At 40.3% G+C, this 14,795-nt stretch overlaps 1 protein-coding gene across 2 annotated transcripts in view; it reads left to right on the forward strand.

Moving 5' to 3' along the window:
- Positions 1 to 14,076, forward strand: part of RAB7A (RAB7A, member RAS oncogene family) — a 31,184-nt gene extending 17,108 nt beyond the window's left edge. For both annotated transcript variants that reach the window (XM_072420561.1, XM_072420563.1), the window contains exons 2-6: positions 6,036 to 6,102; positions 6,941 to 7,067; positions 7,959 to 8,177; positions 8,957 to 9,085; positions 11,108 to 14,076. In XM_072420561.1, coding sequence (XP_072276662.1) covers positions 6,050 to 6,102; positions 6,941 to 7,067; positions 7,959 to 8,177; positions 8,957 to 9,085; positions 11,108 to 11,203 — 624 coding nt within the window. In that variant the 5' untranslated portion in view covers positions 6,036 to 6,049 and the 3' untranslated portion in view covers positions 11,204 to 14,076. The remainder of the gene's footprint in view (positions 1 to 6,035; positions 6,103 to 6,940; positions 7,068 to 7,958; positions 8,178 to 8,956; positions 9,086 to 11,107) is intronic.
- The last annotated feature ends 719 nt before the right edge of the window (positions 14,077 to 14,795 follow it).

The following is a 14,795-nucleotide window of genomic DNA, read 5'->3' on the forward strand; positions in this document are numbered from 1 at the left end:
TGGAGGATGTGTCACTGCTGGCATTATTCAGCATTTCATTGTTTGAGCTCCTGCTGTCAGCCCTTTTGCCTTGTTAAAGGATAAATCCAAGGCTGCTCATTGAACCTTTAAATATTAATTATTGATCGTAGGGGAATAGTACAGAGCATCGGCTAAGTGACTGCTGAGTCTGCCTGGGACTGCAGATGTTGGTGGGTCTCAGGCCTATTCAGTATCAGAATATAAATATTGACAGGGAGATTAGATGCACACACAGTAATCTTGTAGGAAAAATGTTGCTGATACTAATATTATGGAAACAACAGGGTCTTCTGTAAAGAGCCCACATTGATTAGACTTGATTTTTATTTTTCACACAAACATAGCTATGGAAATGTTAATGGATCAAACCCATACGACTTCTTTCTTTGTTAAACTTGTTTTTTTTTTCTGTTAGATTTTTACAGCTAAGCTCACAGCCTTGCAGACATTCTGGATGAACAGAAGTTTTATAGACTGATGAGAAGGATCTGTGACTAATACTTAGAATGTTGTTGCTATGAAACCAATTTTTTATTACTCACTAACAGCATGCTAAATGTATTATATGCAACACTTTAATATTTCATTTTCTAATATTCTCTTGGTGCCAGGATGTTGGTCACCCTGCAGTGTTGTTCTGGTTCCCATTCGGGATATAATACTTCATATACTGTGCCTAAGGAGTTCTGAATCTTGGGATGTACTTTGAATTTGGGACAAGGACTCTTTATTTTAGTTTACTTCATCTTTTATGGCTACTTGTGCCTTGCAGCAACCAACAGATGTGATGGCATCAGTGGACTGTAGGAAGGCCAAAGGGTCAGTAGTGTTTTTTTCCCAGGAATTTTAAAGCTGGTTTGGAAAAAGCTGTAGCTGGGTGGTCAAAAAGTGGGAGAAAATTCAGCGTTCCTAGTTGTCGATGTCATAGCATTCTAGTAACCGCCTATGATTCTGTCAGATTTCTACCTACCCCTTTACTTTGTTCCAACTTTCTAATGCTAATTCTAGTATGTCCCATTTCTCTATTATTCCCCAACTTTCAGATTCCTCTGTGTTGTGACCCAACTTTTCAGTAACCACCATAAAAAGCTGGGTGGTTATTTAAAATTGCTCTGTGTTGCGTCCAACTAAATAGGGCTGGGGAGAACACGATGTAGGTTACATGACATCCAGCAGGGTGTGGGTTCAACTCTTATTTTGGAGAACCGTTTGTTTTGAGGCTCCTGGTTCACACTGGTAATACGCCCCAGAAGCATTCTTGATGTTGGCCTGTCATCAGACATATAATATTTTTATGTGTAATGTGCTGATGTAACACTTCCAGGTATTTTATTACCTTTCACAAAGATCACAGGACTCCCAATAACATGGCCTTCCTCTGCTTTTCTTGCCGGAAGTACAGAACCATCTTTGTTCAGGCTGCAGAACAATACAGGCTCGTAGATGACACGGTTGTCCCGGTGCCCAAATCATTGGCTGTTTTTATGAATTTCGAACACACCGAACCCCCTTCTGCCTCTTGCCTTGTAACTTTATACAAGTTAGGCTACATACTCCCATCGGATAACTATTGCCTGAGAGGAACAGTCGGGCTCATCTCAGGTGAGAATCTGACGTGTCGCCCAACGTCGTTCATGGATACATGAGTGGCGATCAAGGACGACTGCTTTGCGAGACAAAGGCGCAAAGCTCACTCTCTTGTCCTCTCCTCTCTGGTCTCCAAAAAAAACAGAACGGCGTTGTGTGTAGAGTGCTCGTTCTTCCGTTCATCACTGATCTTGAAAGAATGTTACCATCAATGAAAATCTAACGCGTACACAACCTTACAATGTTGCCTTCTGGTCGTTTGCAGAGTGGTAAATGGTAGCATTATCTATCGGGAAAATCATTTTAACCTTTAAATGACTTTATATATCTTACTGTGTATCCCCCACACTTCCCCATGAAGGCTTTTTATTTAAAACCTGAAGAAAATGTTATGTTGGCATGTTTCTAGTACATGCAAAGACAAACTCCATTCCATGATTCTTATCTAAAGTGCAATTATACTTTAAGAACTTAGTTACAACAGAATAAGGCAATAAAAAAAAAGGATGGAACATGATAGAATTAGGTTGGTTCTGCAATCAAGTTATATAGTGTTGGTTTCATTGTTTAGTCTCTGACTTCTCCTTTATTAATTGGGTCACAGGAGGATCAGTTTGTTTTCCTCACAATATACCGGCCAGGTCTTCTTGCTAGCTCCAACGGTCACAAATTGCATCTATGCAGGTTGCAATGTGTTTGCACTATTTCACTGTTCTCTGACTGGTGATAGGATTGTATAGTCAGAATCTCCTTGTGGTTGGTGTTTGGCAGCGTTCACGCTTGGGTTTGTGTTATGTATTTTTAGTGGCAATAACCAAAATTAGTGAACTGTCTATTGAAGAAAATGTTACAATTCCCCAGAAGTCTTAGGTATATGTGTGTGTATGTGTATATATATATTTAGATCATCTTTAAAGAGGATCTTCCACCAAGCTATAGCAAACAATAAAACTGTTCAAATGTTGTAATTATTCAATTTAATTTTAATTTCTCACCCTTTAATGCCATCTTACTTCTAACATTTTCTTGCTTCCCTTGTCTCTTTTGCGCCAACATTTGCATTTTGGGCAAATCCTTCTATTGCTTTCTGCCCCCCCCCCCCCCCCTTATTTTTTTATGTGACCCCCAGGTAACTTACTGCAACTCTCCACCCATGTGTTGGTCTTTCTGGGTAATATTTAGTTACAAGTTGCAGTAATGGTACCAACATAAGCAGGATCACCCTTTTAAGGCACTTCCTTGCACAATGTGGTTTTCCCCACCCAACTCGCAGACCTTTGGTGTCGTACACATTGCCAATAGAGCAAAGTAAATCTTCCAGTACTTCTGCCTGACAACTTCTGGAACACAATATAGAATTCCAGGGTATTCAGGCACCTACAACATTCTCATTTGAGGAAGCTACAGCTAAAAAATTTATATGGGAACTCATGGTAGGGGTTAAAGATTTAGCACTGCCTTATGTTGTAAATAAAAGGTGGCATGTGCTCTTTAAATATGACACGAATGTTTCCTCTGAACACTTTAGCTGAAAGGTTTTTCAGGTTGGGCTTGTACAATGTTCAGGATCATTAGGCCACAGGCTGATGGAAGTGTTAATAATTGATTACATGTTGCACTGCACACAGCTCACATGCCAGAGCCATTCAATCATATGTTCTGTGTTTATGATGCCCAAGTGACTTTTAAAGTCCATATTTCTGACCTGAGAAGGATTATTGTGCCGCTCTGAACCCAGATCTGTGTCTTTAGTGGTGTTTTGCTAATCTGTTTTTACATAATACATTTTGGAGTGCGAAGAGTCTGTATTCATTTTTTTGCAGAATGACTTAAAGCAAGGGAGTGTTCTGTCTCCCAGCAATCGCATTCAGCCGTCACTTTGCAAAAAATCAATGCTGTGACCTGCTACTCGCATCCTGCCAATTTATCGAAGACCAACTGGATTCCTTGAGACTGCACTTGCTTGATGGAGGTGACTCAGGTTGCATTTTCCCTATTTACCCAAGAATTCCGCCAGTCCATTTGCTACATAGATAATAGGCATATTGCATTGTCGCCTTAATCTGAACATTGGCCATGTTGCCTGTCTCTGGAGGATCAGTCAATGGATAGGCAGCAGTGTTTAACCCAGAAATTACCAGGACTGTGGTAAGAAATTGTAGGCAGGTAACAGCCCCTGTAATGTGACCCAACTCTTCAGTAACCATCCAAAAACAGCCAGGTGATCACCGAAAAGTGCTGGTTGGTGTGCTCAACTAAAAGGGGCTGAGAAGAACACTGGGAACTATAGCCAAAAACAAAGGCCATTCACTCACTAGATATGTACAACCATAGCCAAGAACAAAGCAAGGCCGTTCAATGACTGGAGATGAGTGAGGTTGCCAAGAATATAGCTCATCCATTTACCAGAGACTGATATTTTTTGGATTCAAAGTATAGATGTATGCATGCATTAATAATTAACTAAGCTTAGATTACAATAATTCATTCTCTGTTTATAATAAGAAGCTGGTGGGGAGAATCGCTCAATAGCCAACCCAGGCAGAGACATTGGTGCTTTGATGACGCTTGGAAAAGGTCTTGCTTCATAGGTTGTGGCCTAACCGCTTGTAAAACTCTTGCTGCCTTTTCTCGGCATGATCGGTTTCACATTCCAGCAATGCAAGTGTGACATCTCGAGAAGCTCTCACGTTAAAGTGTTGTTGAACTGAGGAGATCCTTAAAGTAGAACTGGGAAGTAAATGAAAATATGTTCTCAGGTTTGAAACTTTACAGATGTAAGCCTGTGGATAAAGTTGGTTAATGGAACCCTTGGTGGTGTCCACACTAATCAGCAATGATATAATTAAAAGCAGTAGTCTAGCTCGTCGGTTGGTTTGTAGCCTTTCCTATCCTATGCCCTGATTTTGTTTTTACATCTTTTCATCTAAGCAGCCATATTGGTAGGCCGTGTCTGATCTTGTTGTAGCCAAAAAGTTAACATGCAAATCTTTATATTGGACAACAACAATGTAACACTTGGATGTCTCATCAGATTTTACCGTTTGTAGTACTTAACAGAAACCTTAACATTTATCGGGTAAAGCTGCAGTAAATATTTGGCAATGTTTTGGCATCTGATTACTACACAGATTTTTTTTTTTTGGGGGGGGGGAGCATAAACAAAATTCATATACAAATACACATAGAAAGCCCAGAGTTTAGCTTTACCACAAGGATGACGTTGTGTTTTTTAATTTGTAGATCTTTTAGTAAAAGATTTGAAATATTGGGCTGGAAATATTTATTTAATCTTCCTTATTAAAAGTATTTATATAGCGCCAAAATATTAACGCAGTGTGGCTTATTAAATAGGGATTGCAAATGACAGACAGATACAATCTATTCAATGTTATCTCAAGTATCATAAAGGTATAGCTAGCGGTTTATTTTTGCCTACTCAATCTGGATTTGGATGAAATAATTTTTGTTGCATCCAGAAAGTACTCAAAAACTTTCATAGTATTTAGTCAATGAAAAATCACAAAATGACTACACTGATAATTAACAAATCTGGTTTTACAGCAGGGCAGACAGCTTGACAGATACGCTTTATCAAAACAAATCTATGCTCTTCGGTTCTGACATTTAGTTAAAATCTGCTACAATTCCACCTCCTAGATTGTAAGCTCTTCGGGGCAGGGTCCTCTTCTCCTTCTGTGTCACTGTCTGTATCTTTCTGTCACTTGAAACCTCTATTTAATGTACAAGACTGCGTTATATGTTGGCTATTTAAATACTGTTTATTATAATATAATATAAAATATATATTATATTAATATTATTATTAAGGTGCTTTAAATGATTGCATGGATAATGGATGCTCCAAAATGTTTTTTTTATAAACCTAAATTGTGGAAGCTGTGGCCAAAAAAAATGCACAGGAGGACAAGTCATCAGCTTTGATTTTGTGGTCTCCCTGTAGCTGATCTCTCAGCTACCAGAATCGACATTTTTTGTTCTATATCTGTGTGCTGGCAAGACTTGGCTTCCTCATGTCAGAGCTAACCCACCTGATGAATTTTGGGGACATGGCCTGTTTGTGTGCTGATCGATTGTATATAGCAGGCAGAAGATGCCTGCTTTCTAACTTTCAAGGTCTCCAAAATCTAGTTTACCGTCTAACAAAGTATCTGGCTTAGGATTGGACAAGTGTTTTTCAAACTTCAATCAACACAACATTTAAACCTCCTCCCCTTTCTAGGTTACAAAATGCATGGTTGTCTGGAGCAAAACCTTAACATGTTTGTATTATTCTTTTCCAAAACTGTTAGTCTTTTTCTTTATTAGCACCCAGACACTTCTCACCTTCCCTCCTCTGTGTATTCTCTTTACCATTTGTTCAATTGTCTTATGTCCTGGTAGTAATTTTGTATTTCTTCATGCAGTTTTTTTGTGAAAGATGACATCCAGAAAGAAAGTTCTTTTGAAGGTCATCATCCTAGGAGATTCTGGGTAAGTCAACACTTACAAACAATGCAAACATGACATTTACATATTCTTACAGGGTTTATTGTGTGTGTATGTATATGCGTATGTATGTATGTATAAATAATCTCTAAAAAAAATAAATAACTGTGGGCGCTGGTTGATTGCCTTCTGTAGGCTTTGTCATTCAAGGATCAGCTAATTCTGGGCAGGAAGTGGCTTTTAGAAAACTCTAAACTTTCATTTCTACATTGAGTGGTCCCTTGGCTTGATACCCACTTCTGTTTTCTTTGTAAATATATTTGGCTGCATTTTTTTCTTTTTATATCAAATTCTGTAGTGCCTTATAGAGTAATTGCAAGCGCCAGTGCAGTCTGAAACGGGAAGCTTACACTCTCACCCTTCTAAAACTTGACCGCAGCAGGACCACTTTACAATTTGCAGGAGATACAATCCCATCTAGGATTGGGACTCTTTTAATTTGAAGGTGATCGTTTCACGGCTGTGATCTGATTTTGGCTTCGGTGTCTAAAGTTTTATTACAGCAGACAAGATGTCAATCAGTCAGTCTTATAAGTGTTCTTAAAACCCTAACCAGAATTCTGATTGGCTGCTGTGGTTTACTACACATTGGAAGTTACCATCCTTTGCAGGGCCTCATTGAATACACCGTCAAGTAGTATTATGCAGTTGAAGTAGCAGGCTGTACTGGTAGGTGGGACTGCTGATAAAATCTCACAATCCTGTATGGAGGGGAGCTGAGATGTGGCCCCATCCTTATTCATAAGGCGGTGAAATGTACCAATTAGTTTGCTTTAATCCTTTTGCTTAAAAAACTTTTTTTTTCTGCTCTGTTCTGTTTCAGGGTTGGCAAGACATCTCTTATGAACCAGTATGTTAACAAGAAATTTACTAACCAGTACAAGGCCACAATTGGGGCTGACTTTCTGACCAAGGAGGTGATGGTGGATGACCGGCTGGTCACAATGCAGGTATAATAATTATATGGGGTAATAACCAGCTTGGTTTTTAGCCCAGTGTGGGCCTTGCCTATCTTCATGGTCTGTGTGACTGATGTTACCCTTTACTAAAAGTAAAGAAATTTTCCAGTAGAAAAACATGTTCTGGTCCCAACTTCCTGTTAGTAAATCCTCATGTATTGCAGCAGTTATCTTGCTTCCATTTTCCATGACAGATCATAGGCTGCGTACACGTTTCATAATTTCCGTTGGAGATAATTTTTTTCATGATCCTTACCAGTAACAAAACGACTGCACAATGCACAATGACTGCACAATGAGGGAGTGTTATACATATAGCGCTGTTCCGCTGTATGGAAAGGGGGGGGACCGAATCCCCCTTTCCTTTGTGGCCAATTGGTGGCCTTTTGCAAAGCACTCTGTGATTGGCCATGAAAAGTGTCTGGTAATATGAGCCGTTGCAGTAAAGTCGTGCTGTTCTCCAGGGATGAACTGTCTATTTCTTTTATGCAAAGCAATGGGGACAGTTTTTTTTTTTTTATTTTGAGTTCTATTAGCATATGTTGCTGGTGTCTGCAGTTGTCTTTAACTCTCATGTGATCACACAATCCCTTGCACCACCTAGCTGTCTTGGCATGCCTCTACAATCAGGTATTGTGCCAGTATCTATAGTAACAAATTTCCTAAATACAAGCGTAAATCACATGATGATGAGTGTGACATGCAGCATGCCAGCTTACATCTTCATATGTTCTGAACAGAAATGTTACTTCAATTACATGGTGGCTTAAAGAACAGAAATTAACTGCTAGGTTCTTGATTCCCCCCCCCCATCTATCGTTGGGACAATTCCTGTATCACACTTACTTAGTAGTTTGCTAAGTTTCTTCTCTCCTCCTGTAGATATGGGACACAGCTGGGCAAGAACGATTTCAGTCACTTGGTGTGGCCTTCTACAGAGGGGCAGACTGCTGCGTTTTGGTGTTCGATGTCACTGCGCCTAACACGTTCAAAACCTTGGACAGCTGGAGAGATGAATTCCTTATTCAGGCCAGTCCACGAGACCCTGAAAACTTTCCCTTCGTTGTCCTGGGAAACAAGATAGACCTTGAAAACAGACAAGTAAGATTTCTTTTTGTCCCCCCATTCAATATACAAAATGCAGCCCTGGAGCTTTTGGGGGGATAGGAGGCAGATTTAGCTGAGCACTAGGCTGCGTACACATCTTAAATCATTGTCAACAGTTGTGCTCCTCTGGTGCCATTCCGGGAGATCGAGGATTGACGGATCAGGAACAACACCTATTCGCTGTTATTAAGGAGAGCACAGTGAGGTGCCTCTCGCTAGCCCTCCCCAAAGAGCATGTTGTCTACAGTGCATGTTCTTTCACTTGTCATTCGAAAGTATTCAACTTGTGTACTTATTCAACTGCTGAGAGAGATTAAAGGGTCATTACAAGTAGGGGGTTTTGAGGTAGACTGAGTTTCATAGTCAGAGTTTGGAGGCGGAATCAGGTTGGGCTGAGAATGCTAAGTCGCTGAGCTGCCAGTTATTGTTGGGAGCCGGTGAAAAGGTGAGCTGAACCCTTGGCCCAATAACCTTGGTGCTACTGATGTGAAGTTTGTGGACATATTGCTGCACAGTGCCTACAGCTGCAGAAGGCCAGTCAAGGCTTATTTTAAATCTCTGTTAAGAATGTGTTAATGCTTAGATGTCCATAGCCTGGCCATAGATTTATGCTATACAGAGTCCCTTGAAGGTATTTTCTGAGCTTTTGGCTTCACTAAGAGTTTTAATCTCGACAGGCAACAAATCCAATGGCATCTTTCTGATCCGGGTGTCCAAAACATTTTCTGCTGGGTCTAAATCAACTTTTCATTGATGTGTTCTTTTCCATACAGGTCACCACAAAGCGAGCACAGGTCTGGTGTCATAGCAAAAATAACATCCCGTACTTCGAAACCAGTGCTAAAGAGGCTATTAACGTGGAGCAAGCTTTCCAGACCATTGCACGGAATGCACTTAAACAGGTAATTAGGGTATGCTGGGGTTTATGCATTGTGTATCTTTATTGAGATTGGCTTTATGTGTATTTCCAGCCAACATTTCATTGTCACTTCCTGTTGTGTGTGTTTTTTTGCCCACTACACCAGGGAGATTTCTCTTCAGCTCCTCTTACAAAGACCACAGGAAATTAGAGGAAATCAATCCAAACTAAACAAACTTTATACTAGAGAAATATCCTTATTGGAGAAATCTCCCTCACCTATTGCTTGGACAGCTCAAGTTGTAATAAGCAATACATGACTGGTCGTCAGGACATATAAAGGGGGTGATGCTCCCCAATAGGGACATCGATATCAATGCACAAACATGACTAATACTCTAACCCTTACCTACTTTATAAAAAAAAAATTACATACAGAATAATAAAACCAAAGCATGGTTTACGACTTCTATATTTGTAAGACATTTTGTAGCAAGTACAGAAAATTTCTTTTGATCTTGCCAGAAAAGTTTAAAGTCCAGCCTGTGACAGCCATGGCCTTAATGATATGGTAGACATATGAGAGTAGATAAAAAGGATCAAGTTATCTAGTAGCAGTTTATCACAATTACCTGAACTTGTAATGTTAAACTTTTCAGTTTTCAAGCTGCTTCATCACTTCTTTGGTTCATCGTAGAATATGAAGCAGCTTAGTAAGCTGTAAGAAGTAGGTTATCTACATTACAAGGACAAGTCCAATTGAGTGTGAGCAAGTACTACAATGATCTCCATAAAATCGAACCTTCATAGAAGAAGTAGATGGTTGTTGTCGGGATCACCAGATGAGGAAGAGAGTAAAAAAGCCCCAGTGCAGCCACTACAAGAGCTGGTAAACTGCACTTTAGGCCTGTGCAAGTCATCCTATTACATTAGGGTATACTTCTGTTCCTCCTAGTCTATGGTTCTGGAGAGTTTAAAACTCCTTATTACAGAACACGCAGCTCCAAAAAGCACCTTGATATTGATTGCTGTATTTTGATGCACTTAAATGTTTTACAATGCAGTCTTTCATATCTATCATGAGACAGGCGGTTGGTGTCTAGAAGATGGCATGCAGCAGCTCAGGACATCATGATTAAAACTGATGTTATCAGGTTTTTATTGTACTCTCTCTGATTCAGTCATTCTAGATAGTTCAAGTTCAGAAGGAAAGAGAGAACTGCAAATTATGGAAATTGTACTGAAAGAGTTGCTGCATCATTTTAGAGTTGGATTTTAGACAACAAAGAAAACATAATTAAATATTTGCTTCTCTTTTGGGCATTCAGCATTTGCTTTCAGTACAGTTTCTTTTGATCTCTGTAGAATGAGATTGGTTAGTTTCTAACACTACAGCCTTGCACACCCCAATAGGTGGCAATACATCAATGAATGGTGCGTGGCCATATAAACAATCATCTCTCCCATATCAGTCCTTATTTCACATATTGACCAGCACGATCGAGCACCACAAACAATTTAACTGCTCCAGCAGCCTCAATTTTGGTTCTGTCTTGCCCTCAGTCCTATTTAAAGCGAAACCCTGGGGTTATATGTCTGTCCCCATTCTGTTGCGGGTGTTCTTCCATATCCCAATCTTTGACCATCTTGATTGGCCAGGACTGAGTTCATTCATTCATTACAGATGGCCAGCAATCAGTCGGGTAAAGAATACTTATTGCACAAGGGACATCACCTTTCCCATTCTGCAATAAAACTCGGCCTGATCTCAAGTTTTTAGTTCCACTTAAATTTTAGCATCACAGTTGGTAAGTAACTCACTCTCTGGTGTTGAGGAAAAGGCAGGAAATCAGAACTTTGGTTTCTAAGCCCAGAGAAAAGAAATGCTTATTGTGTTTTAAGACTCCTTAGAACCTTGCCAAGGAAGAAAAGTCAATGCAGGAGGAGGACGAAGTATTGAGTGTGCCTCCCTCTTTGTTGTTCTTGAGCAAAACATTGGTTCACTTTAAAAGAAGATGAAGAATATTCAGCGTGTGCTTACTTTTATTTTTTTTCTTTCTTCTAGGAAACAGAGGTGGAGCTGTACAATGAATTCCCAGAGCCCATTAAACTGGACAAGAATGACCGGGCAAAGGCCTCGGCGGAGAGCTGCAGCTGCTGAGAGGGAGGCGACGGCGGAGCCCTTCACTAACAGATATCACACTTAGGCCTTCGAACACGAAACCCTCTCTCTTCCCTGCCCAGAGTGTCAAGGAATAAATAATATTCTCCTGCACCCTCTCCAGCTCCCAGGCACCGGTCCAAAAAATAAAATCGAAACAAACACTTGTATTATAAGCAGAACAGCCATTTTTTCTCACCCCATTTCCCCGTGGACTACTCGACCTTGTCGGGTTAACCCCCTGTGTAGCCAAAAGGCCTGCAACCCCTTGGCTTTGCAGACCCCTTTTGGGCACAAAGTGGTTAACATTACATACTGTTTGTTTGAACATGACTTTATTTTTGTGTCTTGCGGAGAGACAGGTTTTCTTTGTGACTTTTTTGTTTTTGTTTTTTTTTTTCCTTTTTACAGTTTTGTGTATAATTAACCTATTTCATAAAGTTAAATAATCCTTTTTAATCGTTCCATGTCCCGTTGAAGGCTCTAATCAGGCTGCATATCCTGTGATAGACAGAGGTAAAAAAAAACCCGCGGCGACTTAGCTACTGGCAAGCTGTAACTGCTGGTATGGCATGCTGGGATTTTAGTATTGTAACGGAGTGCTGTGTGCACAAGCAATTGCAACAAGCAATTGTCAAGCCTTTAAAGAACCCTTCAGCTTCAATTTGTGGGGGGGGGGTCCTAATCTTAATGAGAGTTCTGGCTGTCACTTTAAGCAAGGTGGTAGGCTTCAGCACTACTTAAAGCTTGTAAATGCCTGCAAGTTGCTCGTTTAAAGTGACAGCAGTCCAATTAGCATCCCCAACCTCGAAGTGTTTTCTTTAAAGGTTTCATCCTAAAGCTTCAGGAATCATGCTGACATCTCTACAAATGCTTTGCACAAGCTCGTTGCACACGATGCTCATTACCATCAGGTATCCATGTGTACATGGCCTTAGTTCGTGGGTAGCTAAGGTGCCTCCAGTTGCCTTTGTCTGCCATTTTTTTTCCTTTGCAAGCTCAGCACCCGGTTTCAACTAGGTATTTGAGTTTTGTATGTATCTGTTATTGCTTGTTTACTTTTAAACTAATCATTACTTTTACAGACTCCATTTATTATATAATGCTTCTTTAGGACGAAAAAAAAGTGAAAAATCATATAGTACATGTTAATATATGCAACCAATTAAAATGTATAAATTAGTATAAGAATATTTTTTTTCTTTTTGATTTAAGTATTGAAGCACAGGTATTTAGACCATAAAGGACATGTATTATGTTTTGTGTGCTCGGCCTGCAAATGTTCAGCTGGGAAAAAAAAAGCAGCCCTTTAGGTGCTGTTGAAAGTGAAGCCAATGGTTAAATCGCGCCACTCTCCTCGACTCATCAGAGGCAAACGTTTTATTGCATCCCAATGCTAAATGGATGCCTGGATAGCAGTTAAGGTGACCGCTTTGCTTTTTAAAAGAGCCAGAAAAAAATGCTCCTCCTTCATTTCACTAGATGAGCCTTGCTTGGCTCCTTTGCTACTATAGTTAGGTCTGTGGTGTGCATTACTGGACTTAAATATATGTTTCAGTACGCATTTTGGGTCCAGTTGAAAAAAAAAAAAGCTTTCCTGGAATGAGTAATGCTCTTGATTAACCCCCAGGGATGACCCCCATCCCTGAGCTTTAAGGGAAACCTGTAAAAAGAGGAACATGGTGAGTTGCCAGGACCAGCGTTGGTCACATAACTAGGTTTTTTTTAAAAGGTCAGCCATGGCAGCCTGCAGGTTTTCCATATGACAGCCTTCCTTTAAAAGCCAATAAACTTTCAACTTGGTATACTTCCAGGGCAGTAAAATAAAAGGTGTGCAAAATCTGTTTTCTTTGTATAAGAAAAGCTTTTCCCCGTATTGAAAACGGCGGTCTCTCTCCAGAGATCTAACATGCTTCCTGATCTATATCCCTCCAATCGGCAGGTCATATGTTTGTGGAGGACAAGCATTTATTTTCTGCTTGTGACGGTTTTAGAAAATAAACAACCTGTAAGATATTGAGCATTGATATTGTTTTGTTGCACCTGGAATGCATCCATCTGATGTACTCAGAGGGTTCTATTTAAACTACATCAGAGCTGAGGGCTGTGTGAAGTCTGAGTCCTTACCTTAAAGCAGGGTATTGGCAGGAGTTGTCACCTACAAATAGACCAAACTGCTGTATATACTCCTAGTATATCAGATCCAAGTCTACTTGCAGCCCACAGCTCTACCTATGACCCTGGTAAGCTGAGGGCTGTATACCTCCAAGCTGCTGCGGGTAAGACGCATTTAACTCTTCATTGGGCAGCCTCTTTAAAGCATCTGAAATAACTGCCTATGCAACCCTCAGCATCCTGTTTATCCAGTTCTGGTTAGATACTGAGAAGAATTTAATTGAATTTGGTTGCATTGGGTAACGGTTGTTTCAGGCGCTTCTTTCAGAAGGGCGGCTTTGTATCCATACCTTTTTTATATTCTTGCCATGTCTGCAGGGGATATTTTGCTAGGCTCTCTCTCTCCGGGGGGGGAAGGGGGGTAGGTTTCCCCAGGTATCCTGTAGAATATGAGCGCTATTTCTAGACTGGGGTATAATCTTGCTTTTTTTAATTTCCTATTCTCCACTGGCAGGTAATGTAGTATTAGACCCCTCATCCTCTTCTTCCTCACCCCCTGTGCTGCAGATCAGACTATTGGTATGAAATCCCCTTTGCCAGTTGAGCTCCCCAATGTCTCTGTTCTTGTGGCTTGCATCCATATAGCACTTTTGCCTTTCTTTCTATGTTTTTTTTTTTTTTTTCTCCCAGGCAGTCTACATATTAGGCTGGACTCTTCTGTAAAGATGACAATGATGCCAATAAACTTAACAAGAAAAGATAGTGATGTATTTGTCTTTTTTGCATTTCTGCTGGTTGGGGGGTAAAGTATCCATTATGAAGCTGAAGTCTGAGCAGAAACTTCTAACTTAGCTTTTTCTTCCTTTCAAAGCACACTCCTCAACAGCGCTAGAACTGTGGGCTTCAGCTCTAATGCATCCAGTGCTGCAGTTCCTGCTTCCTGACCATTCATAAGTCACACAGCCCCAGCAGGCTTCTTATATGAATGACAGGGAGAGAAGGAGGTGAGGACACAATGGCAGCTCTGGGTTTATTGGAGCTTCAACACTGGATACATTGGAAGCTTCCCTGATCTGGGGATGTAGCAAGATGCTTTTGAGAAAATTCTGAATTAAGGGAAAACGCTTCCAAAAAGAACGGGAAGCATATGTAAAGATAAGATGTTTCTTCCCAAATGTCCGCTTTAGGGAGAACTTAAAAAAATCCACACTTCACCTGCTTCAGTAGGACACATGCTGGCATTATTCACACAAACGTATATATCTAAAACTGGTTTCAGTTCCTGGTTCCAAAAAGGCTTTGGATAGTGCAGAGCTGGGCTAAAATCCCTGTCATCTGTCTAAGATTTCATTTTATTCTGTTTAGATGCTGAACAGAAATCCCCCAGACAGCTGCAAAATGTTAGATTTCTCATCACTTCTAGCTTAGGTGAGGTCAGCAGGAGAAATCATAGTTAATATTCCATAATCACATCTTG

Source organism: Pyxicephalus adspersus, chromosome 8 (assembly GCF_032062135.1).
Source record: "Pyxicephalus adspersus chromosome 8, UCB_Pads_2.0, whole genome shotgun sequence".
In the NCBI taxonomy this organism is placed as follows: Eukaryota; Metazoa; Chordata; class Amphibia; order Anura; family Pyxicephalidae; genus Pyxicephalus; species Pyxicephalus adspersus.